Source organism: Ambystoma mexicanum, chromosome 8 (genome assembly GCF_040938575.1).
Source record: "Ambystoma mexicanum isolate Mex_15411 chromosome 8, UKY_AmexF1_1, whole genome shotgun sequence".
NCBI lineage: Eukaryota > Metazoa > Chordata > Amphibia > Caudata > Ambystomatidae > Ambystoma > Ambystoma mexicanum.
This window is the reverse complement of record NC_090929.1, coordinates 748,381,821-748,409,427: the sequence shown is the minus strand read 5'-3', so window position 1 is coordinate 748,409,427 and position 27,607 is coordinate 748,381,821. Positions and strand designations below refer to the sequence as shown.

The 27,607-nt window shown below is 48.2% G+C and overlaps 1 protein-coding gene across 1 annotated transcript in view; it reads left to right on the top strand.

The window, feature by feature from the left end:
• TM9SF3 (transmembrane 9 superfamily member 3) overlaps nucleotides 1-27,607 on the top strand; it is a 620,447-nt gene that overhangs the window by 325,229 nt on the left and 267,611 nt on the right. Inside the window, exon 10 of the mRNA XM_069610571.1 lies at nucleotides 11,957-12,096. Within this exon, the coding sequence (XP_069466672.1) occupies nucleotides 11,957-12,096 (140 nt within the window). The remainder of the gene's footprint in view (nucleotides 1-11,956; nucleotides 12,097-27,607) is intronic.

Sequence of the window (27,607 nt, the reverse complement as noted above, 5' to 3'; positions counted from 1 at the left end):
GGGAGGTGAAGGGGGCAAGACGGTCAGCGGACAGGACAAAGAGCCTCGTGGTCTGGCCATTTGGGGAGTCAGGCCACCATTTTGGGCTAAGCGCGAGAAACGCGCTTGAAGCGCCAAAAGGAGCTCAAAAACGCAAGAAACGATCGCTGCCACCAATCCCGTCCGTGATTCACTCGCACGGTTCATTTACAATCTAAAGAGAGTATCTAGGGCCTGTAGAAGACTAGAGACCCAAGAGAGCAGTAACTTAGCTTACAGTGCCCTCTTGTGCCATGTTGCACGAAAGCTGCAACATGATAAAGAAAGTACGGAAAACAGCGTTTCCCGGTACTGACTGTCTTAACGGCATGTCAGTTTCCCCGTAAGAATGGAGCGAAAGCCCAGAGGAGTGCGGCAGAAGGCTGCACTTCTCTGGCAAAGTCTATCATGGTGAAAACAGCAAAAAGTTTAGGGGTTGCCACATGGAAGGAAAATTAGCCACAATTAAGAAATCTTTCCTAACACTTGCCATCTCCTGTCGTGTCGGCAAGTTCAGGTTATATTGTGACTTTACGTCACGTTTCATCCGCTCGCCTAAGCTAATCCATATTCCATATGGTGTCCCCTTCCACTTTCGCCCGAAGTGCTCTCACGGTTGCCTTTGTTGTCTGAACGCCGCCATCTTGCTTCATTGTTGTTCGCGGTCCGTGCAACAAAGTTGCAGATCTCACACACTTCTGGACCGATTTCCTCGCGGGTGCATACAGAATACTCCGGGTGTCTTCACGCATCCACAGTGTCACTTTGATGTCATTTCCCACTGCGAGGCAGCTCGCGCTTCGCAGGGTCAGTTTACGGATCACAGAGCTCGATTGGGATGCAGCCTACTCCATGGCTGCCAGGCCACGCCCCTTCTGGCTACTTTCTGAGCATGTACTTTATCACTTGTGCCAAAGAATTTCTAATTTGTTTATCGTTGACCTGTTTTTGGAAGTCATAGGGACTTAAGTAGAACTTCCCCTGACATTGCAACCCCCTTTGGCACAAGATTGTATATATGTTTGGCCTGGTGTGCCATAAGGCACCCATTTGGAAGGGTGCTCCCTAAGCTCCCTATTAGTTCCGTAGGGTAATATTTATTTATTTTTGGTTTTATAAAGCACTCTAAGCCTGGGGCATCCAGGCGCTGGTTACAGGATTATAACCGCATGTACCAGTTGAGAAGACACAAAAGCGCAGGTGAATAAATCAGTACAGTGTTGGTCCCTTAGAGAATAAGTGTCTTGAGATATTTTCGGAAGACCCAGCAAGATTGTACTGATCTTAGAGCCGGTGGTAGTGAGTTCTAGTTCTTGGAGGCAATGACCGGGAAGCTTAACCCTCCGGTTCTCTTTAGTCTGAATCTTGGAATGATGAGCCGGTGGGCATGGTTGGAGCAGGTGATTGCACCTTGTATCCCCTCAACTTTTGGGTTTTTGGTTATGTTTTATATTTGCCCAAGACAAGCTAGTGGCAGCAGTAGTAACATTTTGGCTGTTTTTGTATATTTCTCGTACACCTGAGCATTTACCGCAAATGCCTACTAAAGGCAGTTAGCACCCAAAGATGGCAGTGCCATGAGGTTTTTCGCTTGGTCTTTAGTCCTATTGTAGTCCGGCCTTCTTCCTCCCCTCTCAGGTCAGAAAACACATATAAGGTCATGGGTTTGCCCGGAAAGGATGCTGCTTTCGCTGGCAAGTGGGCCTTTGTGTGTGAGGCTAGGGGAGGGTGCTCGGACGGTCTGGTCCCAGTCCACCTCCCTTGGTGCCACAGAGTCTGCTGCTGGGCATATGTGAAACCAGTAGTTGACCTTGATTGGACAACTACTGTCTCTTTGAATGTGGAAGATCCTTACCTTTGGTGGGCTTGCTTCCAGCCCCAGATCTGGATAAGAGGCGAATGTCTGCAGCCATTCTTCATATCTACTTTGGGGCCAAGATTCCTGTTAAGAAGAGAAGCCCATGGATGACCAGAGGAAGACTTCTGCAGTAGACTAGCATGCCTTCCCATGATTGGACCGGTGAAACCCTGCTCCTCTGCCTAATCTCTGAAGACCCTTGTTGGTGCTTCAGCCCTTGAACTAGTGGGACCACCTAGACCTGCTTCGGGTTGCATGCTTTCAGAAGTGCCCTTGGACTCACAAGCTCCCTTGCAGCCGTTGCTGTACCGCTTTAAGCCAACGTGCTTTGACGGTCACCAGCTTGTGCCACGGTATCCTGGCATTAAAGGAGGCTGTGCTGGAACTGCTTATGTGATGGCGTCTGCAAGATCCTTTCGACGCCTACAAGTTGTAACTGTAGCTGGAACTAGTCTTCATCATCCTGCGTGTCCTGAAGAGGTCTGCACTGCGACAGCCTGAATTCTTCATCGTTCTGGTATTGCATCTTGAAGTTGGACTCGACCCGAAGAAGCACTCGAACCTGCAACCCATGGGCACCTCTCAAACTACACATCAACCTTTTTGAGCTGAGGGCAATCACACTAGGGCCGAAGACCTTCCTGCCCTCTGTACGTGGAAAGAATGTCCTGATCATGATGACCCACACAGTGGCCATGTACTACCTCAACAAGAGAGGTGATGTAGGGTCACTACCACTGTGCAGAGAGGCAATACAGCTCTGGTTCTGGGTAATTCAAGAAGGAATCTGTCGGCAGTTCACCTAGCCGGAAAGCAGATCACAGCGGCAGACGCTCTAAGCAGGCAGAACAGAGTCACCCACAAGTGGGAACTAGCTCAGAGTCAACAGTGGGACAAGCTGTACGTAAACGTCCCTTCAGCTTTCTTGCCACCTACACCTGGTACTGCTCACTAGTCTATGCAAAGCACGTGATGATTCTAAATAGAATTGCAAGCCTCAGAAAACTGACATTTACTTAGTAGTAGTCTTTCTGTTGCTTTAGCCAAATGAGCCTCTCCAACCTCCTCAAATGGAAGCACACACACTGGCTTACTCCAATTTCACTGTTCGCGTCAGGGGGAGGAGGGAAGGGGGGGTATCTGAGGGAGGATGTCGACACAAGGGATCATGTTAACTGTCCAGGCAGGATTTGGGTAGTGTGACAGGGACACCCCTGTTACTGCCCTTTTGAATTTGCAAGAAACCACTTGTATGCTCCGACCAGCCACTAGATGTCATCCAATGCAAATATGACCTGTAACTGATACAAGCTGTTAGGAAAGATTTCTTAATTGTGGGTAATTTTCCTTCCATGTGGCAACCCCTAAACTTTTTGCTGTTGTTTTCAACCTGATCTAGACTTTGCCAGAGAAGCGCAGCCTTCCGCCGCACTCCTCTGGGCTTTCGCTCCATTCTTACGGGGAAACTGACATGCCCTTAAGACGGTCAGTACCGGGAAACGTTGTTTTCCGTAGTTTTTATCATGTTGCAGCTTTCGCGCAACAAGATAAGAGGGCACTGTAAGCTAAGTTACCCGCTCTCTTGGGTCTCTAGTCACTCTACAGGCCCTAGAGACTCTTTGGATTGTTAACGAACGGTGCAAGTGAATCACGGACGGGACTGGTGGCTGCGATCGTTTCTTTGTGTTTTGAGCTCCTTTTGGCTGTTTAAGCGCGTTTCTCGCTCCCAAAATGGCCAGACCACGAGGCTTTGTCCTGCCCGCTGACCGTCTTGTCCCTTCACCTTCCCCAGGTCGAGCCGACCCGAGGCCTTCCTTATTTGGGCATGTACTTTCCCGCGAAACACAGATGCTTTTGCGGGCTTCTACAGGCCTTGTGTGTGCCTCCAGGATGTGGGCTGGGGTGCACATCCTGGTCCCAATACACATCCTGGATGCCAGAGAGTCTAGTGTATCGTGAATGCCTGGGACCACCGTGGTCTGTGATAGGTCCACGTATGGTGTGAGTGTTTTGTGAGCAGATCTCCCATTGGGTCCTCTCTGTTTTGGCGCGAAGGGAACCCTGGATAAGAGGAGGCTGGAAACACCCCTACCAGGTCGATCTCCTGAGTTCTCACGAACGACGGATACAGGAGCCAAGTATCCTGCAACCAAGAGGCTGAACCGGGGAATCGCTGGTGACCCGCTGAAGGACTGCTCCTCTACACTGCTGTCGCTCTGTGAAACCATTCTGCCTCGGATCGAACGAGAAGGCCTGTACTGGTACTTCGACCCTTTGGAATAGTGGGAACAATTATTCTCGGCATCTTCATGATCTCCTGCACATAAGCCTTCGGAAGAGTCTCTGGGCCATCCAGTGGACTGACCAGCTTACCCAGGAGTCTTGCTCTGTAACCGCCGTCAGGTTGCTGCTGTATTCTGAGTCCTTGACACTCTCACACGATTCGTACACTTGGCATTCCCAGGTCTGAAGTGAGAAGTGTACATTGGGCTGAAATACACACGGCCGCTTCGTTGCCCTGCTGTGGTAACAATCTGTGCGGGTTCAGTGGGTTTGGGACATCCTCAACTCTAACTTCTGCTGCCGTGGAATCTACACGACGCCGAGACGTCCCCGGCTCGCATCTGAACCTGCCAGCACTGAAACTGACGCGGAGAAGCCTGGGTCAGCCTGCATCGGGGACCGGTAAGTAGCAACGCTAGGAACTGGTCGCCCTCATGCAGTAGCCCATAGCTTTTCCTCGCTTTGTTAAACAGCTCACTTTTTTCGCACTGGCGCTCTGCTTCTGCCCGCAAGTGGAGGCCGCGCTTGAGTGGCGGAGATTTGTTCGCCCTCCTTTGTTCACCGCTCTGAACTGCCTGATTTCCTTGAAGAGACTCCCCTTGGCAGCGTGTGCAGGTACTTCTCCAGCATGGGGTCTGGCATGGATTCACATGCTCATGAATATTCCCCGTCGTCAGGCTGGGAATCCTCGGTAAAGAAAAAAACCAGTATCAGTTTCGTTTCTGATCTGTCTTTCGTAGTAATAACCAATCACTGGTCTCTGCGTCATACTGACCACAGCCAATGACTGCCCTCTACCTAAGCACCGCCTCTGGCAGCCATCTTCAGATTTTTACCGCACGTTCATGTGTTGGGATCCTCGTGCTATTGCTCTCGAGCGTTAGTGCTATTTTTTCACGTTTTTTCTCAAAAACTTCGTTTTTTTCGGTCAAAAGAGCCGCAAGCTCCACCGACTCTCCATCCGATCAACGGGGACCCGTGTCGGATTCGTCTGCGCCCCTCAAGGGTGAAGATTTCGTCGAGCTACGCTTTTGGAGGACTCCAGAAGCTTCTCAGGCCCGGACATGGCCCAGGAGAAGGGAAACTCGATGCCCGGAAAGCTGTTCAGGGTCTGCCCTGGATGCCAGCTGCAGAACGTCTTTAAGGAGGACGAACACTCCTTTTGTCTCTACTGCTTACATGAGGACAAGACGCACGTGGAGAAGGACTGTGCGTTTTGCGGCAATATGTCGGAGCGGACCATGAAGGACCGCCATCAACGTCTCGCCAACTGGCTGGAAGGGAAGAGCCCGTCAGGTGAGAAGAAGAGGAAGAAATCCGAGCGGTCTTCTAAGACCTTTGAGGACGCCCCGGCGACGGGGGTCCAACACAAGGCCAAGCACCGCGAGTCCGCTGGCACCGGGAGCGCCGAACGGTCGGGCTCTACGGGCGCCAGGCAGGGCGCACCCTCCCCGGCACCTTCAGCCACGAGCCAACGCTCTGGGTCGGATAAGAGGAAGGGCGAGCACCCGGCGAAGCTCCTGGAGAGGCCCCGGTCGAGCTCGAAGGCCCCATCGGAGGGGGAGCGAGGCAGTGTCCCCCCCCCCTTCAAGGATAAGGCGGTGAGCGCCCCTAAGGTGGTGAAGGCCTTAATCCATCCGGCCAAGCCCTCTATCGAACTGTCGCGGCGGCCCTGGCTCAGCCTGTGGAGGCTACACCAGTGGTGGCGACCTCGGGGCTCAGAGTCTCCCTGCCACCTCGGAGGGAGTCCTCTTTTGTGCCCATCGATAGGACCCCCGTGAAATCCCCGGTGGGGAAGAAAAAGGGGGGGCAGGGCGTCGTCGTAGATTCGGCTTCAACCTCGGAGGAAGAGCTGATCGAGGTCTTAAGCCACGGCCTTGGCGTGGAAGAAGACCGGCCCGTCGGGATGGATCCCGACGCAGGTGACGACGACATCGTTGAGGGTGCCGACGGGGCCCCTGATCGCCCGTCGGATTCCCCTCTGCCAGCGCCGCAAGACAACTCGGCGGCCATTTTGTTGGCTATACAGTCCTTATGCTCAGAGATAAGGACGAGACTACCGTTGCCGACGGAGGAACCTCTCCCGTCGGGGGATCCTGAACCGGGACCTTCTGGTGTTCCCCCGCCCACGAAAAGAAGGATTCACCCTCCACCTCCTTTTCAGCCGTCGTGCCCCGTCCAGCCCTCCTCCCCGTCCACCCGAGGGGATGATACGGGGACTGACACGGCAGCGACGGGTACGGACGACGAGGATCTACCGTCGTCACCCCCCACCAGGGCTTCTCCGCCCGACGAGATTGGATCGTTCCACTCCATGATCGCCAGGGCATCCGAGCTTTTCCAACTCTGCCCTGAGGAGAAGAAAAAGGAAGGATTCCTTTACCAACGGCGCGAGGCCAAGAGGAAGACGGTCCTCGCGGTGCCTCTACTGGACGACATTTGGGATGAGGGCCTCGCCTTCCTCAAGAACCCTTCCACGACGCCAGCTAGAAGAGACCGGTACGAGAAGAAGTACCGGGTCCCGGACGCGGCCCCCCTGTGCCTCCGGGCGCAGCCTACCCCGGACTCCGTCGTCTCCGTGGCGGCCAGGAAGAAAGCGGGGGGGGGGGGTTGCGGCCTCCACCTCGACTTCCCCACCGGACGGCGAGGGAAAGAAATTGGACGCTATGGGACGCAGGGTCATCTCGTCTGCAGCGACGACGATTAAAGCGGCCAACGCCTTGGCTATCGTGGCCCGCTACGACAGGGAGCTATGGTACAAACTGGCTCCCCTGCTGGACTTCCTACCGGACGACAAGAGGACGGATGCCCTGGAGATCCTACAGGAAGGTGAGGTGGCGTTGGACCACGCCATCACTATTGCGACGGACATTGCCGACACTGGGTTTCGCCAGTTGGGCAACGGCGTGGATGGCTCAAGGCTACGGACTTCCGTCAAGACGTACAGACCAGAGTCCTGGACATGCCGTTCGATGGGAACAGCCTGTTTGGGAAAACAGTGGACGATTCCCTTCAGGCCATTAAAGCGGACACTGAGACAGCCCGGGCCCTTGGGGTTCTGCAGCAACGACGGACGCCCTTTCGGAGCAGCGGAGGCAAGGGCGCCTCCAAAGGTTCCGGCGGCGGTTTCTCCACCTACCGTCAAGCGGCCCGCTCGTCGTCTCAGGAGGCCTACAGAGGACGAGGCAAGTCTGGCGTACCCCGCCGTCGTCGCCAAGGAGGTCAAGGCGGCAAAGCCTCGTCGAAACAGGATTGAACCGGCCGTGGGGTCGGGCCCCCACCGAAGCACCCCGGTGGGAGGCCGGCTGGCGAGCTTCGTCAGCGTGTGGGAGTCCATCTCCACCGACCGTTGGGTGCTGGACGCCTTAGCCCGGGGCCCCGCGCTCGAGTTTCAAAGAAGGTGCCCGCGCGTCCCCCCCGTGGCCAGGAAAGAGCTTCACGTCCCTCAGCTTCTCCTGGAGGTAAAGGCGATGCTCAGGAAGGGCGCCATCGAACTCGTCCCAAAGAGACTTCGGGGCTCCGGAGTTTACTCGAGATACTTCCTCGTGAAGAAGAAGACGGGAGGATGGCGCCCCATCCTAGACCTGCGACGTCTGAACAAGTTCATCAAGGCGCAGAAGTTCTGGATGTTCACCCTCCAGCACGTCCTGGGTCAGCTGGAGGAAGGAGACTTCCTGTCGTCGTTGGATTTGGAGGATGCCTACTTCCATATTCCCATCCTAAAGGGGCACCGAAAATTCCTCAGGTTTGTGTCCAAGGGCGTCACTACCAGTTCAAAGCCCTCCCCTTCGGACTACAGTCGGCACCCAGGGTATTCACCAAGTGCCTTGCACCGGTGGCGGCGCAGCTGCGCCGCGAGGGGGTCCACGTCTACCCCTACCTGGACGACTGGCTCATCCGAGCCAAGACGAGGGAGCTCGCCGTGGAGCACACGGCAAGGACCGTCCAACTTCTCACGGACCTGGGATTCTCCGTGAACTACGCCAAGTCCCACCTGGTACCCGCGCAAAACGCACTGTTTCTGGGAGCGAAGCTCGACACAGTGTCCCTTCTGGCCTCCCCGTCGGAGGAAAGGACCAGGTCCATCCTGGGCAAGGTACAGCGGATGTTGGTTTCCGACGCGGCCAAGGTGAGGTCCACCAAGTCCCTCCTCGAAATGATGTCTTCTTGCATCTACCTCATTCCCATGTGCAGGCTCCGGATGCGCCCGTTGCAGGAGTTCCTGGACGCGCGCTGGATCCAAACGACGGGCGGCTTCGAGGAGAGGATCACACTCGACGAGAGTTTCCGCCGAGCGGTCCGGTGGTGGGGCACCCGCGCGCATCTGACGGCGGGCATGGACTTCCAGACCCCAGTCCACCAGGAGACAGTGACCACGGATGCCTCCCTGGAAGGGTGGGGAGCACACACCGAAAATCTGCACGCGAGAGGCCTTTGGCTCCCGACGGAGAAGTCCCTCCATATCAACGTCCTGGAGCTCCGTGCAGTGTTCTGGGCCCTCAGGTCCTTCCTTCCGTCCCTCAAGGGCAAGGTGGTGAGGATCTTCACCGACAACACCACCACCATGTTTTACATCAGGAAACAGGGCGGAACCAGGTCCCCAGCACTGTCCAAGGAGGCGCAGGACCTGTGGCATTGGGCCGTCGCCCAAAGGATGTTTCTGGTGCCGTTTCAGCTGGCAGGGATAAAAAACACCATCGCCGACTCACTCAGCAGGGAGCTGCGCTCGTGCCACGAGTGGGAACTACGGCAGGATCTAGTGGATCGCCTCTTCCGACGGTGGGGCACACCCCAGATCGACCTGTTCGCGACGGCGACGAACTCCAAGTGCTGGAGGTTCGCCAGCAGGTTTCCTCAGGCGAGGAGCATGGGCGATGCTTTCTCGTTCCCCTGGGAGGGCCTGTTCCTCTACGCGTTCCCTCCTTTGCCACTGCTAATCCGGCTCGTCAACCAGCTCAAGAGGTCACGGTGCAGGATGATCCTCGTCGCACCTGCGTGGCCGAGGCAGATATGGTTCCCGGACCTTCTGGACTTGTCAGCGTCCCCGCCAATCAAGCTGCCGGTGGACGCGGATCTACTCTCCAGGGAAGGAGGCGCCAACCTCCACCACGACCCGAAATCGCTGAACTTGCAGGCCTGGCTCCTGCAGCGCTAGAGTTTGGAGGATACGACATACCGGCCGACTGCAGAGAGGTTCTTGCAAAGGCCAGGGCGTCCTCGACTCTTAAATGCTACGGACACAAATGGAAGAGGTTCTCTGTCTGGTGCCACGCACAGAAGATTAACCCTCTACGGATTACGGCTCCCCAGATACTGCCGTACCTGCTGACGCTGGCCAAAGCTGGACTGGCACACGCGTCCATCAAGATTCATCTTGCTGCGATCTCCTGATACACCAGAACCACGGGGTGGACGTCCTTGTGGTCTCATCGTCTGGTGAAAGAGTTCATGAAGGGAATGTTCAGATCGTTCCCGCCGGTGAAGGCTCCGGCCCCGGCGTGGGAGCTCAACGTGGTGCTGACCAAGCTCATGGGACCTCCGTTCGAGCCTCTGCACTCGGCCCCGTTGAAGTTTCTGTCGTGGAAAACAGCGTTTCTTGTGGCCATCACCTCCGCACAACGGGTGGGAGAGATCCAGGCCCTTTCCTGCAAGGCCCTGTACTTGACTTTTCACGACACGAGGGTAGTGCTCAGGACGCACCCCTCCTTCATGCCCAAGGTACCGTCGGACTTCCATCTCAACGAACCCTTGGTGTTGCCTGTGTTCTTCCCGTCGCCTTCGTCGCCGGCTGAGAGGACTTTGCACTCGCTGGATGTGGCTAGAGCGCTGAAGTTCTGCGTGGACCGCACAAAGTGTTTTCGGAAGACGTCACAACTCTTTGTGAACTTTGGACCTGTCAATTAGGGGAAGGCTCTCTCGAAGGCTTCCATTTCCAGATGGCTCTCCGGCTGTATCATGTACTGTCATCGGTTGGCAAACCGACCGCTGCCTGGCCGTCCGAGAGCCCATTCCACCAGAGCGATCGCAGCTACCACGGCGTTCCTTTCTGGTGTGCCCCTGCTGGACATATGTAGGGCTGCTACGTGGAGGTCGGCGCACACCTTCACGAAATTCTACTGCGTCGATCGGGATTCCAGGGAGGAGTCCAGGGTCGGCCAAGCAGTGCTGCGCAACCTGTTCGCCTGAGGTGAGCCTGGTGAGGAGGTAAGATGCTTAATGTTGAGTTTGATGTAATGCTTAATGTTGAGCCTTTGCCACCTCCCGTGGTTGTGCATGTGTGTGTACTGCTATGTATTCTTTATTCATGAGCATGTGAATCCATGCCAGACCCCATGCTGGAGAAGGAACAAGTTACTTACCTGTAACTGTTGTTCTCCAGCATGGGTCTGGCATGGATTCACATGCGAACCCTCCCGCCTACCCCTCTGCGGCTCTTCACTTGGTCATACTGCCACTTCACGTGCTTCCAAATCTGAAGATGGCTGCCAGAGGCGGTGCTTAGGTAGAGGGCAGTCATTGGCTGTGGTCAGTATGACGCAGAGACCAGTGATTGGTTATTACTACGAAAGACAGATCAGAAACGAAACTGATACTGTTTTTTTTCTTTACCGAGGATTCCCAGCCTGACGACGGGGAATATTCATGAGCATGTGAATCCATGCCAGACCCATGCTGGAGAACAGTTACAGGTAAGTAACTTGTTCCTTTTGAGCACAAGGCTCCACTCTTCGTAGGGCTCGGACTTCCTTCTAGTTAGGTGGCCTCTGAAGGCGAACTGGGTCTAACGATTACTTGCACTGCCTGTTTTCCTCCCCATCTAGGTGGTCTGCATATTTCGTGCTTCGAACTCTTAAGACCCTTCAGTAATTGTATATATATTGTATTTGATTGTGATGTGTTGGTGTATTTGAGTTTTATCGTGATTCTTTGCTATGGTCGATATTACAAAGGCCTTGTAATAAATGTCTATTTTTAATATAACACCTGCTTGGAGTAATTTGTAAGTGTCCTTGCTTTTTGTGCTCATTGCGGGCTTTCAGTCACCCTCACCCCTCTTGAGACCTAGTCTTGACCGTCACGATCGCTACCTTCATTGGTCTGGCTTGTCCAGAGGTTACCCTGTTCCAAGAAACTCGGCTGGCCTTCTGAACCTCTGCCCTCTAGGACAGAGTTCAGAAATCCATCTTAACACGAGCCACAGAAAGACGATTTCTGAGTAAGTAATGGCTGCCATATATTTTTTATTGCATTATTCAGTAAGTGTTCCATTGCCCATACTCTGAAGGTTGGGGAATATTTATAAGCTTATGAATCCAGGGAGCTTACTTTTTGGTTTCAGAAATATTACAGGTAGGTAAATGTTGCTTTGTTGTTATGAATCCTCTACTAGTCCTTGGTCAACCCCCTCACCAACACCCTCCATGTCCCCATTATGATTGTTCAGATATCTGTGGATGAAGTGGGGAAATTGTGTCTCAGTAAAGTGTTTTTTTAAATCTACAAATATTTGTTGGATTCATGAAATGTATAAAAACAACGAGTACTTTATTGCATTCAATCAACCGTGTTGCTCCTCTGTATTAGTGGCTTTTGTATTAAATCACTTTTCTACTTTACCTACGTTACATTGACGTTTCATCATTATTAGACTGATAATGGTATTGCTAGTTCTAGAATGTCTCATTTGACTTGAGAGAAATATCTTGTTATGAAGGAATTTGTTCTAATATTAAAAAGTGTTTTTGCAGTACCTCTGATTCTTTATTGAGCGTTAATTTCTCTTTTATTTTTTGGAAGGTTGCTGTTTGTTGCATCTGCTTTTTTGTTATCCTTCCTTTAAACCTGGTTGGAACCATTCTTGGCAGAAATTTGTCGGGGCAACCAAATTTTCCTTGTCGTGTCAATGCTGTGCCTCGACCGATCCCTGAGAAAAAATGGTGAGTAAATGCTCTTTATTTTCTGCTTTTTAACATTTATTTTCTCCTAGCTAGTTGTGTTGGCAACTTCTTTGAAGCTGTGAGTAATTTCTGAACCCTGGAATCGGTTTTAGATTAACTGGTGGTTCGTACAAAGTGATCACTTGTATTCATGTGACTGCAGCAGGTGCATTCCTGCCGCAATAGGAGCTATGTATGGCATGTCTTCTACCCCCAGTGCTAGTCGCAGTCAACCCTCTTCTCATGCGTGTTCCTGTCTGTTAGGAAAGATTTTTTTTTTGCTGCTTTCCCTCCATAGACTTCTATGAAACCCTTTATCTTTTTAGTTTTAGCTGTTGGGTAGTGCTAGAGCGTTACCTATAAACTGGAACTACTGCATTGGAGTACAGCTAAGAGAGAAATAGCATATGAGGAGGGACACATAGCTTGTTGGTGTTTATTTACCCACTCATTAACTGGCCATGCTGATCCCTATGGCAATTCCCACCTACTTCCTGCCCCCTCCTCACCCAAAACACAATCTCCTGGGATCTCTTTGATCTAGCTTTATCCAGCCATAACATCAAATGTTGTGCTCAAAGTACCTGCCAGTATTTCTATGCAGTTTTCGGAGAGTAAATGACTCAATCGGAGCTGTAAACGAGCTACTTGTGTAATCAAAATGTTTAACTGTGTGCCTTCAGCCACTTGATTTATTATCTGTATGTGTCTCCTTCACTGATGACCTGTTAAAAACAAGCATTGACAAAGCCAACAGTTTTGTGTATAGGTATTAGATGGGCATTTGGCAGGCACTATTAATATATGCCCAGTTACTTGCACCAGTTGCAGCTTCTACCAGGTTTATAGTCATAAAATCGAATACAATAATGTCAAACGTAAAAAAAATCGAAAGAATGTCGGGAAAAAAAAGTTGAATTTCTTTTTTATTACATATTTTATTCGAAATGGGGTGGTTCCCCCAAGCCCCCCACCCCCTTTTTTTTAACATGCAGAACCCAAAAAAAATATATAAATAAAAAAATAAAACATTCGACTTTTTGTTTTTCGACATTATTTTTCGAATTGTTTTGTAATTCAACATTACTTATTCGATTTTATGACTGCACACCCTTCTACCATTCATGGCTGGTTCGTACCATCATAGTAGTGCCTGGCAAATTCCTTGTCCAATGCCTACACAAAAGCCAAAACTGTTGGTATTGACAATGCTTGCTGCTGTTTGGAAACTTTCCTGGCTTTTAATGGCAAAGCTGTTTTGCTTTACTTATCTAACTTAGATCATCTGTTTGGGGGGCACTTATCCGGCCCTCTGGCCATCGGTGCACGTGGAATATGTCAATCATTAAGAAATTCCTTGCACACATCACCTTACAGTGAGGTGTGAGAGGAGTAGTTTATATTCCTTACTCTTTTTAATTAACTTTTTTGTTACACGGTGTGTCAAGGACAGACTGGTGGCAGTGAACATTTTTCTACCATGTTTTCTGACTTTGACACTTTTGCCTTTTACAGCCTAATGCCTTTTAGAGTACAATATACACTACAATGGCTGTACCACGAGATTTCACCTTATTCCTTGTCCATCTTCCCGTTTGGCCTTTCTGCCCTCTCAGGGTCAGATATGCCATGTATGGTAATCCCTTTTACAAATGAAACCTTGGCTTTCCTGGGCATAGTGGCAGTATGTGTTTGTGGCCAGATGTGTGGGATGGGACTGTCTATCCCCAGAGCGTGCGTGCGTGCGTGTGTGTGTCCGTCCTGAACACCACCTGTCATTTTTTAATTCTACAGAGCCTTACTATTGGTGGACCCCAGCTCAAATTTAAGATAAAAGGAGGAAAACTCCTGCAGCCATTATTCAGTTCGTTATTGGAGCCAAGATGCCTACCAGGAGGAGCATATGGCTGAATGACTGTGGATCGTCTTTGTAGCCAACCAGCATTGCCTTCAGCAACCATCCCGGCAAATCCCTGCTCCTTTGTCTGATCTGCCGAAGGCCTTTGAACTGAGGCATCCGGCACAGTCCTTTAAGACGAGGTAGCAATACTTGGAGACGGATGGAGATGCAGAATATTACTCAAATCAATAATCAAAACTGACTCGGGAAGTTGGCAAAGTGCGACTGTTTTAATATCAATTATCTAAATTATGGAGTTAGCACGAACATCATCGCATACGCTCGATCTTCACACACAATTCAACACATTAAAAAAAGCAAGTTATGTACTACAAACTTGTCATCATTGACGTCTACCTATGTTGCAAACTCCAAAAACCTATTTGGAATGTTTATAGGCTTACAAGGAACATCTAGGTATACGTTCCATACTGTTCAGGGAAGGTGATTGGGTCTCTAACATCAGGTGGGACAACTAAGCCCACCTCTAGTGCAGGTCACTACAAATGTCATCAAATACACAACGTCCCATTGGTTATACAAACTATAGGGCTCTCTATTACGTGTCCCTCTATAATTGGTTGGCACCCTTGTACCCCTCCGTAATCCACCTACGCAGGCTGGCACACAGGTGCTGGTGGGCTGGTCAGAACCATAGCTTCCCACCAATTAGCCCTGGCATCCATCATCACACTTGCAGCCTACTAGTCAATTAAGGCTTTGAACTCGGCCTTGGAAATATTCTCTGTGCTGGAGAATATTGGGGAGTATAGCCTACTCTATCTTCTTGGTTTTGATACCGTTCATCATAGTCTCTCTTCATCTGGCTGCGTGACTGTAGACCATGGTTTTGAGTCTTAACTGCATTTAAAATACTATTATTTGATGAACCTTTGACGTCTTCAATGTTCTCGCTCCTCATTTAAGACAGAAGTTTGTTCTTTTCACACGTTCTGTAATTGTTCGTACGCACATCCAGGCCCAAGGTGGGCTTGACTTCTTGGTGTTCATCAAACCAAGCCTTTCTTTGATTAACCTCCATGGTTCAGATTTCAATTTCTAACTGCGACACACTGAAAACGTCTTTCTACTTTTGGACTCCAGCCCTAAGTGCGTAGTGGAATCATCCATAGTCCTTACATTTCTTATGTATATATAAAACGCCTCATCTATTCACTACATAGCCAGCCTTAAAGAATACTTCGTCTACTTGCGTTGCTGCAACTGTACAATTGTAAAATGACTTGATAACTTCATTATTTCTATAGCATGAACATCTTCATTTCAAGCTCGAAATGTTGCTAATCTTTAACACCTCCTTCGTTGCTTATATCGAATGCTTATGTTCTGTTGTCTTTGCATCTCTTCTGGGTGTGTCAGTTCTGCTCTTCATGACATCACCAGTTTTCCCTTTTACTCAGTTTTAAAATGTTTGCAGGATTTAATTCAAATGGTCTTATTGTCGTCTGTGCATGTACGGCTTTCTCAATGGGAATCTTCCTTCCAGGATTCTGTTTGGTATAGGTATTCTCACTCTCCCTACCCGTGTGTCACACTCTGGCTCCCAAAATATAGGCAGCATGGGGGAGGAGCTTTGGGTGGGGGTACTTGGCGCCACCTCTACACTCCCCCCCACCCCCTCCCCTCAGGGCAAGTCATAGACCCCTCTCATCAACCCTCACATCTAGACAGCCTCGTCTGAAGAAATGCTTCTTTGGGACCCATATCTTTGACTCCCTTCAGACATCCTGCTGATTTCACATGCTCATCCTTAATCCTGGACATAAGCATGCATTGCCCACTGGGACTGCTTAAATCTATTTCCCCACATGCTTCTTGTGGTTCTTTGGGTACAGAAACTTCGTACCCTCAGGTGCATAGATGCTGGCCACATAGTATTTGATTTCTTCGTCTGTCAGCTCTTTAGTCTTCCATCCTGATTCGACATCAATCATGATCTTCATTCCCACAGCTTTCTTGGCATTCTTCTTGCATTGTGAGATTATTGTCCTGATCACACAAAATCCAAGCATCAGCATCACTATCGGGTCTCCAAGGAACTTGAACATATCTGCCATCCATTGTGGAACCAACGAAAAGAGTGATCCAAACCAACTATCATCAGCAATGTCTTCCACTTAGTCTATCATTTGGACGTGGAACTTCGGCAGCATTTCTATTGCCTCTGTCAAGGTTCCATTCTTCTCGTCATGAGCAGGTATGAATGTGCAACATGATTCTCCAATTTTGGCACAAACACCTCCTGTGATCATGTCCAGGTCATAGCTATTCTGAAGAGTCATTAGTCGTATGGCTCTCAGCTCCTCCATGATAGCATTGAATCCCTTGATAGTCGTGTTGATCGTCTGCAACAATTCCCATCTGGTTATTTGTAACCACTTAGTATGCATCTGTCTGCAACCTTGTACTGAAGATTATCGTGAATATCGATGAAGTCTTACTAAACAGTCTGTGTTAATATGGAATAGAATCAAAGGCCTCTATCGACTGCAGAGAAATGGTTCTCTCTTCATTCAATTCAGGATTTCAGCAGATCTCTTCTTCCTCAGGTGAGCATCTGCTTTTGGAAATTCACCAACTATCCAGGTCACTTTTAGGAATCACCAATGCTGGAACATGAACATTCACTATAGAAAACAGTCCTCCCCAATTCTAAGGCATCTTCGTATAAGCTCTGCATCCACAAGCCCAGTAGTGATCCATTATCACTGCTGTTCCTGCTCCCCTTTTGGAGACATCAACTGTAGTCTTGCACCCTACACTAGCTCCCATGTGCTTTTTCCCTTTTCTCTGGAAGCACACTGTCGCATTTATCGATGAGATCACTGTCATTGGACCTGATTAATCTTTAACCCACGTTAGTCGTTTGGCATACTTGGCCCATGGTTTAGAACACTCATTGTCTTTTTTCTGTACTTTTTGTATAGATTCAACTTTTAGCAGCTGAGCTGTGCATGACCCCAGCCCTTCTTCCCATCCTTTTCTAGATTTTACCTTTCCATAAATTAACAGCTCAGCTTGTTCCCAGCATTCCGGCATCTAAGCTATTTCCTTCTCCCCAGAACAATTCAGTGTCTTCATTTCTTCACTGGTTACCTCATCTTGTGCTGCAGCTGGGTACACAAGCATTTCGTTTTTCCATTTAGATTCCTTTTCCATCTGTGTGGTCTTGATATAATCATCTTGGAAAGGAAACAACCATTTCGCTCCCCATCGCAGAGCATCCCGACTCCCTTGAAACTGGCCTGTTGTCATGCATGCTGCTAGGTGAATAAGACATCTGGCATTTCTCTAGCAATGAACGTTCGGGCTGCAGTCATAGCATAAGGTATGAGAGGACAAACATAGCAACTCTCTTTAGATGTTCTTTCTCCCACCTCTTTCATGTGCTGCTACCACATGTTTCCCAAATGAGCTTTGCTGTCTAGATGATCATTCAAGTTATGATCATCTTCTCTTAGGTCTCCTTGCCTCATGAGCTGCTACAATTATCTCATGAAGTATGTCTGCATAGTTCCTTCTTACTGGGGGAATCATAGGGACATTTGTCAGTGGAATCGGTGTCTTTACATGTGCTAACAACAATTTCTAAAACACTATTTCCTGCATAAGGATGTCTAGTGGCCATTGCCACAGAACCAGGCACCTCCACATAAGCTACTGGAGTAGGAACAATCGCATAAGAACTCGGTCTTACACTTTCCACTTCTGTACCCTCCTGCTGCATAGGAAGACACGCAGGAACTACTGCCGTATTTGGATCTACATAATAGACAGTATGTACTGTGAGAGAAAGTAGAATGATAACATAATGCATGTTTAGATTATGTACCAACGGATACAATAGCCTCTTGCACGTCGTGTTGGTCTCTCATTGTTTGGTACATTATTGTTGCTATCAATGTTGCCCATTTGTCTGCTTATACTTTTAAGGTAGGAAAAACCAAACTTTAATCGGGCAATCTCATACAATATTCTGGCAATAGCTGGATCTGCTCCACGAGCAACTGGCTGATGGCAGGACGGTTGATAGGGTTCCTGATGAATACAAAAGAATCGTCTTTTCGCCAAACCAAGTCAGGATGTGCTTCCAGTAGATAATAAAAGACCAAAGCTAACAGATTATGGATGTCCTCACTCGATAAGCCTATCCGGATGCTCACTGTGTTGTCTCAGACAATTGACAAACTTGCTCAATTAGATCACTTAGGAATGATTGATTGCCGATTGATTCCTAGGATCTATCAGAAATGTACGAGTGTTGGTTTGTCGTCCAACAAGGTGCGTTCATTCTTCAATCAAGAAATAAAAGACCATTCCAACTAGTTTGAGCATCTTCACCAGACAGAGGCATTCATTTTTTCCATACAGTACTCCGGCAGTTGAAGGATTTGATCTATTATGGCTGCGAGCAATCTCCTCACGACTGGACCATTTTTAGGATCTTGCAAAAACTAGTAAACATTAGTTCTCCCAAACAATGATGGCTATGCACGAAGAATGAAGAGGAAAACAGTGAGAACAATCACATGAAACTTGCCATTAGGCACCACCATGGGCACCTCCAAAGAGAAACTTGGTGAGAAAAGAATCGGTGGGAACTGCACCCTTTTCGAATTGTTAAAGATGTACTTTAGGGCTGGCATTTCTTTTCAAGACTTCAATATGTCTCAGTCCAGTGTCAGCAAACTCCTGTGGCTTAAGAACAATAGTTTTTTTCTTTCACTTCTTGTTTAGCAGCTACAAAGAGTGTCTCGAGCGAACCACAGTCCAAAGAACTCTATCTGTCTACTGGACAGTCTGTGTCCTTCCTCGCTCTAGTCTGCATGTGCTGAACTACTTCTCCTTGACTTGCTTTCGACTGTGGTGGGGGTGTGGTGGTCTTGCCGCTGTAGATCTTCACGTCTCCCAGGTATATCCAAGCGCGTCTTCCTTGCACTTTCACTGCTGATGGAGTGGCATATTCCATGATGAAAGGGCCATTAACCCTGGGTTGATGCCATTTGCGGACAAAGTTCTGGATCAGTACCTGATCTCTGGGGGAAAAAGCTTTGGCAATAGAAGTTCATTTGGTCCGGTTGCTGTATGGTCTTCATCTGTGTTCTGGAACCGACACCCTGTCTGCTTGACTTGTTAAATGACAGAGATACCCGTAGTCATACATGTTACGTGGGCACGTAGCTCATCTCCTAACAATTCTGCCTCTCTTCTAGTCCTCGATGGAGGAGTGAGAGGCGTTCTTATTAGCCTTGCCGTTACTAGATCATGGGGCGTAAGATGATGGTCAGAGCCTGGTTGATTCCTCAATGCATATGAGAGGCAGGCAATGCAGCCATCCTTTTTTCAACGTTAACTTATAAGTTTAGCTGTCCTTTCTTTAATCAGGCCGTTGAGTCTCTCGCATATCTCGTTGGCTTGTGGGTGATAAGACAAAGATAACGTATGCTTTATACTGAGCAATATGCTGATCTGCTCGAACACTTTATTATCTGATCTTAATACTTCACATATTCCCCATCTAGGAAATAAGAAGAGAAAGGGCACACTACCACTATCCTATATCTGTAACCATTACAGACCTGCAGCATATCAACATAATCAATGTGTCAATGCTGAAATAGACCATTCGGTCGAGGCATAACACCTCTGACTGTTCGCAGCGTATGCCCAGCAGTAAACTTTTGACATAGAATGCAATTTACTACATAAAATGCAACGTGTTCTAACAAATTTGGTACAAGCCATTCCTCCGTAATTGTTGCAAAGCTTTCCCTAATGACAAGCGCATGGTAGTGTAGCTGTTCCAACACCACCCTTAATAAGGCTACAGGCATCACCGGTTTACCAGTGCTTTCCTGTCTCCACAATGCCTCGGAAGGGGATAAAGAACACCCCCCTCCGTGTCCACAGATCTTTCTCATTCTATGCTGCTTCACCTTGAACTTCCATTAGTTGTGTCCTCGACAAGTTGTTAAAACTTTCATTTATAATCATCTCCCCCATTCTCACATTCACATCAGGCGTATCAAAGCATGTGCAACTTGTTTTGCTTCTTCATCTGCTGCTTGGTTTCCGCGTGAAAAGAAGTCTGCTCTCTTAGTGTGCGCTGCACACTTAATGATTGCGATGGCTACTGGGAGCTGTAGTGCTTTAATAAGTCTGTCCAATAAGGCGTCCTATTGCACTGGCGTGCCCTCTGCTAGGAGGTAGCCCCCCTCCTTTTCCAACATGCTAGCCCTGCATGTACTATCAATGTCGCATAGGCGGAGTCACTACACGGTTACTTCCTGGTCTGCGTGGTTCTCGAGCTTGACAATCCGCGCCACTAATTTTGCAGCATGTGCTGAAAAGTGAGACGGTTGTCATGCACTTATCAATACTTCAAATTCCCTGTTAGCCATGTGTCTTACCACAGCAGTACCTGAATATCTTTGCCCATCAGTTTGATTTTCTAAGAATCATCAATAAAGAGAATCTCCCCAGCTTCTAGAGCATTTTCTTTCACACTCGGAATCTCGCAATAGAACTCCTCATAGTTGGAGCTATCAGGTGGCCACTCGTTCTCTGCCAGTGGTTCGGCTACAAACGTGGCAGGATTCACCTTTTTACATCTATTTTAATCGCCGGAATCGATATGACCACCTCACAAGCAGAAGCTTTTAGAGATGTCAGCGTACCCTCAGGTTTTTCCAAAACAGCAACTAATGCATGCTCAACAAACATTGTCATGGAACACCCCATTAAAATGCTGGTAGACTTTTCAATAGCGTACTTGTGGCGGCTGCCAAAGATTGTTCGCAGGGGAAATGACCCCTCATTACTGGATCCAAAATCCCACTGTAATATGCTAAAGGCTTGTACCTCAACGTAGTTCTCTGCATGAGTACTGCCGTCACAACTGTTCCATTTGTGTGCACGAATAAAAAGAATTCCTCAGAATAATTCGGAATCCCTAGAACTGGAGCTGTGCAAATTGCCTTTTTCAACTCATGAAACCCATCCTCCATTTCCTCGGTCCCTACAATCTTTTCCTGACTCGCTTGAGTCGTTTTCAGGGTCTGCAACAATGGCTTTGTTTATGAACTATAATAAAATACCCATGCCCTCACATAATTGCATAGTCCCAAAAATTGCTGCATGTGCTTTGTGTGCAGTTTTGCTGTTTTCAAAATGGCCTCAGCCCTTTCCGGTCTAACTTTCTTTCCTTCATGCGAAATTAACTGGCCTATGTATAACACCTCTTCTTTACAGTACTGCAATTTTTCTTTGTCCACCTTATATCCCTTCTCGGCTAAAATAATCATTAGCTGAACTGAGTCACTTCTGCGCTCTTCTTTTGATGTGCTCCAGACCAACCTATCATCTACGTATTGCAACACAACACTTGGCAAATCAATATTGCTTAAGTCTATCTGCAGGACTCTATTGAAAATCGATGGAGACTCACAGTACCCTTAGGGTAATCTTGTGCTTTTTAACTTGGGTCTGTCTGAACGTGAATGACGTCAGTTCTTGAGAATCTTTATGCAATGGTATGTAACTGGTGTCTGCCTTGAATACAACCATGGCACAGACATATCACATTCTCCTATAGAGACTGGTAATTCTTCAGTAAAAGGAACTCTACTTGTAGCTCCTGTGAAACCTTGAGCATTCATGGCATTACCCAAGAGTAAAAGTTTTCCCTCCCGTATACATGAGCGAGTTGCACCTGTGGCTATTAAAAAAGAATAGGATTTGCTTCCTATCGTGACATCAACCCTTGGTTCCCCTTGAGGATTTGGCATTACTGATTGTACTGAACACATCAAGTCAACCAGTGAGCTGTACTATTGTGAGTACATGCTTGTTCCTGTGCCTGTGAAAGGATTCCCTCCCTCAACTGTGACGCCCCCTATCCTAGGAGTCAATAAGTGTCCTGTGTTTGCACTCTGCTCTATCTGCATGGGTGCATGTTGTGACTGCCCTTGAGGCGGGCTCAGTGGTGCTTGCTGTGGTTGCAAAGCCTGTTGCATTCTCTGCACTTGTGCTTGAGACACTGTTTGATCTTGGGCAAACCCATCCCTATGTTGTGTGCCGTATGCAGGCGGAAAAGCGGTCCCCCCTCTGGAGAAATGCCCATTCTGTACATGCCCTTGGCTCCCACATCTTTGTGTTATATGCCCTGTCATTCCACATGTCCAACATACAGGGGGAAGCTTTCTAGTTTGTCGTTCCTGCATGCCTTGATTATCGTTCTGTATAGGCTGAAACCCACCTTTTGTTACTCTGGAAGTTCCCTTGTTTTTACTGAAAACCCCCCTTCCGCTCAAGTTTCTACCTCGTGGTACAAATCCATTCCCTCCTTGATCGAACTGCCGTTGTTTATTCACCTGTGGCATACCCATTGTTTGCTGTGGTCCCTGCCCTTCTCCACTATTTACATTGCCCCTTCTATAGCATACTTGGATAGCTTTTTCTGTACCAACTTAGCCTCCTCAAGCTTCCTCCCTTCTTCTTTCTTTTGACTTTTCTCTTGTAACAAACGGCAATGATGCGCTATCGTCAACTGTATTTCTGGCCAAGGTTTTGCCTCCGTACCCACCAATTTCTTAAGCTATCTCTGCACTTTATCTAGCAGCCCTTGACATACTATATGCTAGAATAGAGGTATAGATATCTTCCAGGGGTCGCTCGTTTCCAAGCTCCATTGCTCTTGGAAATTCTGAATGTAAATCAACGGATCCTCTCCTTCCTGCATCTTACTTGCCATTATAGCGCCCATATCCGACGTGTCTCGATACTGTACTCTAAGCGCTTTCCAGACTGCCGCTCTAAAATTATTAAACGGTGCTCCATCATGAGCAGTATTCTGAGCAGTGACGCTTGCGTATCCTTCTATTGACCAAATGTCATCAGCTCTCTCCCCAAATATAGCTGCTAAAGGCCCCTTAATGTCCCCTATAGCTAATGTGTTTCCTCCTGTCATTTTCTCTAATTCATAGATCCATTTTCCAGCACTCGACGTTAAACTCAGGAGTTTACACCATGTATTATCCTTATCCATTTGGGGCCATGGTATATATTGTGGTCTGACCCCTCCTTTCTCTAACAATGGGAACTGCGAGATCCCAAAATCGTATTCATCCCCCATTGTCTGCTTATCCATAGCAGGGACAATGGTTCCGCACCGTCTTCCTGGTAATGACCCTAATCTACTCAGATAAGGTGGCGAGTCCCCCCTCACGCTATGGGATCGCCCTTTAGGTCGATCTAGCCATGCCAGTGGCCCTGGCATCCTCGATCTAGGTAGGTCTAGATCTGACCATCTTCTGTCTGTAGGAGAACACCCTTCAGAATCATATACATTAGCACCCTCCCCGCCACGGAAGGTTTCTCCGTCTTCGTCTGACCTATGCTGTCCCCAACTTGTGTGACTTTCCTTTCTCGTCTCTATTCAGAGTCCGCTTGTCCAAAGACAAAGCTCGATGCTCAAGGCTAAACAAACCTCCCTCCTTGCCTTGTGACCACGTACTTTCAAATCAGTCATTTTTTTCCCTTACCTTTTGATTCTTTCTTGGTCCTCGTTTCATGATAAACCGTATCAATGTTTTCTCCAATACTTCTTATCAAAATTATCCTCTAGATTTGCTCTAGACGGACCTGGCATTGGTTCATGTGTCGGGAGGAATTCTTCTATGACTTTCAATGCTACTGCTGGATCAGATTCCATTAACTCTTTCTCTATGCGATCGATGTCGCATGCGCTTTGCCTTCTCTTTCGTTCAATTTTTTCATTGACTTCCCTTCGCTTCTTAGATTCTTCTCTAACCCTTTCCTCTTCCTGCCTTTTCACCTCTGTTAAGCAGAAACCTGCGCAGTTCCCTCTGGGACCACTGCAAAAGATTTAAGACTACAGGTGTTGGCAGTAAACCCACTTGGTAGCAGTCTGTACCACACAGATTCACTGTGGTAGCTGTGGCTGAGCAGTCAGACTTCCCTCAAGAAGAGTTAGGCAGTATATAGAGGATACAGGATAGGTACAGAGGCACAGTAGTACAAGCAAACACTGACCAGAGCTAGGTGTAAAAGTATATACTTATTTATTTTAAAGGCACACTCATAAATTACACTAGCACAGAAAAAGGTTAGTAAGTCAAAACACAGTCACTATTACTTATATGTACATCCCTAGTCATTTGTTGGACAAGTCTAAGTTAACACCACTTATTTCCAAACAGAGGTGAGCGCTTAACGTCAGATGGCACTCCAACAAGTTATTAGAAAAGGGAGGGAAAAAGCAGAAGTAATGAAAGCAGCAAGGTAAAACACTTTTCACATAAGGTTAGAAAAGGCAGTCAATTGTGGAACAAGGAGAATTGGTTCGTGGCCCGCTTTAGAGAGAGCCAGGCGAAAATATGCCCAAGATCACACAATGTCACAAGTCTTTGCAGGTGAGTAGAAAAGGTTTTACTGAATTTAGAAAAAGTTTAGTTAGGGTGTCCCAGGCTTACCCAGGTTCGAGAGCCGAGGGCTAAATCTACCCCGTACAATCGGTGGCAAGGGAAGCCGGGCGGAACACAGTACCTTTTAAAAGTTGAAAGGATCCTCCAGCGGTGGTAGTTGTTCCTGGTAGTGGGTGCAAGTCGCGGCGTCGTCCAGAGGAAGAAGTGATCTCGACTTGGAGGAAAGCTGAAGGTCGTTGCACTACCAGGGATGAGACCAGCCGTGGAGTTTTCCGGTCACAAAGGATTTTACTCCTCTTTCGCGGTTGAGGTAAAAAGTGGTATCCCGGTTGCCGGGGTGCTTGGCACAGGCAAGGCGGCCACGAGATGCTTCGGGACGGCGAAAAGAAGGCAGCAACTGGTTGTCCCCACCAGTTAAGGGAAGGAGACTCTCCGGCGGGAGATCTCCTCTGTCGTCGGAAAAAGTGGTGAGACGGTTCCGCAGGGCTCCACCGGTGGTGTCGTCTTGGCAGGTCGGCTCGGCTTCTCCCTCTTCGGCTTCTTAGGTCCTGTGGCGACTTCTGAAGAACCAGTCCCAAAAACCCTGCTTTTCTGCAGCAAACCCCCATTCATACAGCCTAGCTGTCACTCAAACATGCTAAGTGGTGAGCGGGGTGGCTCACCACTTGGGCCAACCACACCAGAGTCCGACATGAGTTGGCAAGGCAACTCAGTCCAGGGTGCCTAAACCCCCTCCCACACCCCCTGTGGTACCCAGACAGAATGGCACCACTGTGGAGGGCTTCTGTGCAGAAGCCCACCAAAAGTGGAACAAAGGCTCGACTCGGGTTCAGGGTTACTGAAGTGAACCTAGACGCCATTTTGGCGGCGAGTTCTGGCAAAAAATCCCAACCGGTGAATTTATATTAAATAAATAAACCGGCGGTATCTTTAACATTGCACCAAAAAGTGGTGCATTAAAAACAATGGGAAATCCCATTGGGAAATATTCCCGTGGATTCCGGTGGAATATTTCCGTGGTATCCACTGCCACCAGCCAGAACTCGGCGAGGGGGGACGGGACAGTACCCCCTCGACAAGACCCAGGGGCAATCTAATTGCCCCTACCAGTACTTCCACAGTAAGATGGTTTGTACTGGTTAAGTTCCTAAGTTAAGACTAGTAAAGTCAATGGTGACTTTACAGACCCAGGAAGACAGTCAGTCCCAGGGTGTGGAGTCTATGTTTGGGGGTCTCTATGACACCCCTGTGTTACTGCACTGAGGGTGCTGTGTAACACACATTCAAAAACCAATGATAGCCTATGGGGAAAAAATACCCCCTAGCCCATAAGCACATAGCAAGTCACAGAAACACTCTCAAGTCATGTCCAAGAGTGAGGGTAAAAGAGTCTCACTCTTGGCAGGAGAAAAAATAAACCCCAAAAATCCAGCAAAGCTGCTGGGGGTCTCACTAGGTTAGGAAATTCAGCCTAAACAGAGAATTCTCCCTAACAACCTCTTGTCTCAGTTGCTCTACGCATTTCTTAATCTTTGTATCCTTCTATCCTTTAACTCCTGTTCTTCCTCTTCCTCCTTTTTCTTTTCTAGCTGATCCCGTTCTTCGATTGCTCTTTGTCGATTATTATACCTTCTTTGCTCATCTGCTCTTGTTTTTTCAGCTGTTCATCTTGATACAGCTGTTCCCTTCTTTGTCTGCTCTTTCTTTTAGCCTCATCCTCTTTTAATCATTTCTCTCGTTCCCTGTCTTTTTTTTATCCTGTTCATCATGATCTTCCTCTTGCCTTACTTCCTCCATGGTCTTTGCATCAGGTTTGATCAACATCTGACAGTCCATCCATTTGTTCTGTATGAACGCTACCTTGTCAGCTTTGTCTCTCTCCTTTCTCTCTATATCTAGAGAGATTTCTGGCTGATCACTTCTCTCCTTGTCCCGTGGGACTTTAGGAATCACATCTCTTTTTAGAGTTTTTTCAGGACTCTTGTCGCTGCTACATGCAGGCGATTTATAAGTTGGGTTACTATACCCTGTCGCTGCCTTAAGCTCTCTTAAAGGATATAATCCTCCATCATTAGTACTCTCGCCATTTCCTTCAGGCGTGGTAGGGAGAGCAGAAGGCTCTTCACCCCACCTCCCCCAGTCCTCAGGAGGTGGGTCTTCCTGTTCCTCCTGGTACATCTTCCAGAGCTCAAAGCTTGCTAACCTTTTTTTCTAACTTCTTTCCCATCTATGCTGCTTGCAAATATGTCGTCATATGTTGCAGGACCGCTTTGGACAGCGAGCCCGCTTGTGGCCGTTGCATGAACATTCTGTCTGCCGACCGTTATCCCATTCTGCACTGCATTGCTTAAGCTTGGGCGTGTGTTTTGGCAGCTGTCTGCACAAGTGTTTGAGCAGAGTAATATCCTCCACCATGATTTGGTCACAATTGACTGTCACTAATTACCGTTATTTCACCCAAATAAATGCTTTATAGAAAAATACAATGAGCGTGCACCAATCGGCGCAGCTCCAAGCCTCTATATCACTTTTACTTCAATCTACCTATTCAAAAACCACCATCGGTCGATTTATAAATAATTAAATTTCAACTCTCAATTTTTTCCACCATAGTCTATTTCTTCTCTGTTTTCACGATTTTGTTTCCTTGTCACATACATTATATACAATATACAGACAATACTGACAGACTGGCCGGCCCACATATACTATAGTCCACGCTCCTCGTGACTATTTCTACCCCTAAAATGACTGCAATGGAGTATGAGCTGTCCTCTTTAACGACACCTTGGTAGTTTGTAGCCTATTTATGTCCACTTGGACTTTAGGACAAGCTCCTTCTATACATCCTTGACGTAGGTCTCCAGGCTTACTATATAGATCGCTCTTTGTCTATATACCTTACACTGTGACGCTCATCGTCTTGAATAATACAATTTCTGATGTTTGTTAATCTGCTTAGAATCACATGCTGTGCATAGTCAGACATCCAGTGGTCACCGGAGTATTGCATCTTGTTTTTCGAAAGTCGAAAAGGTACGTTGACATGGGCGTGTCTGTAACACTATCGCTATAGTGACGTGTAGTGTACCCACAATCCCTCACGCGTCTAGGTCCCTCAGATTACTTTTTTCCACCCAGTATC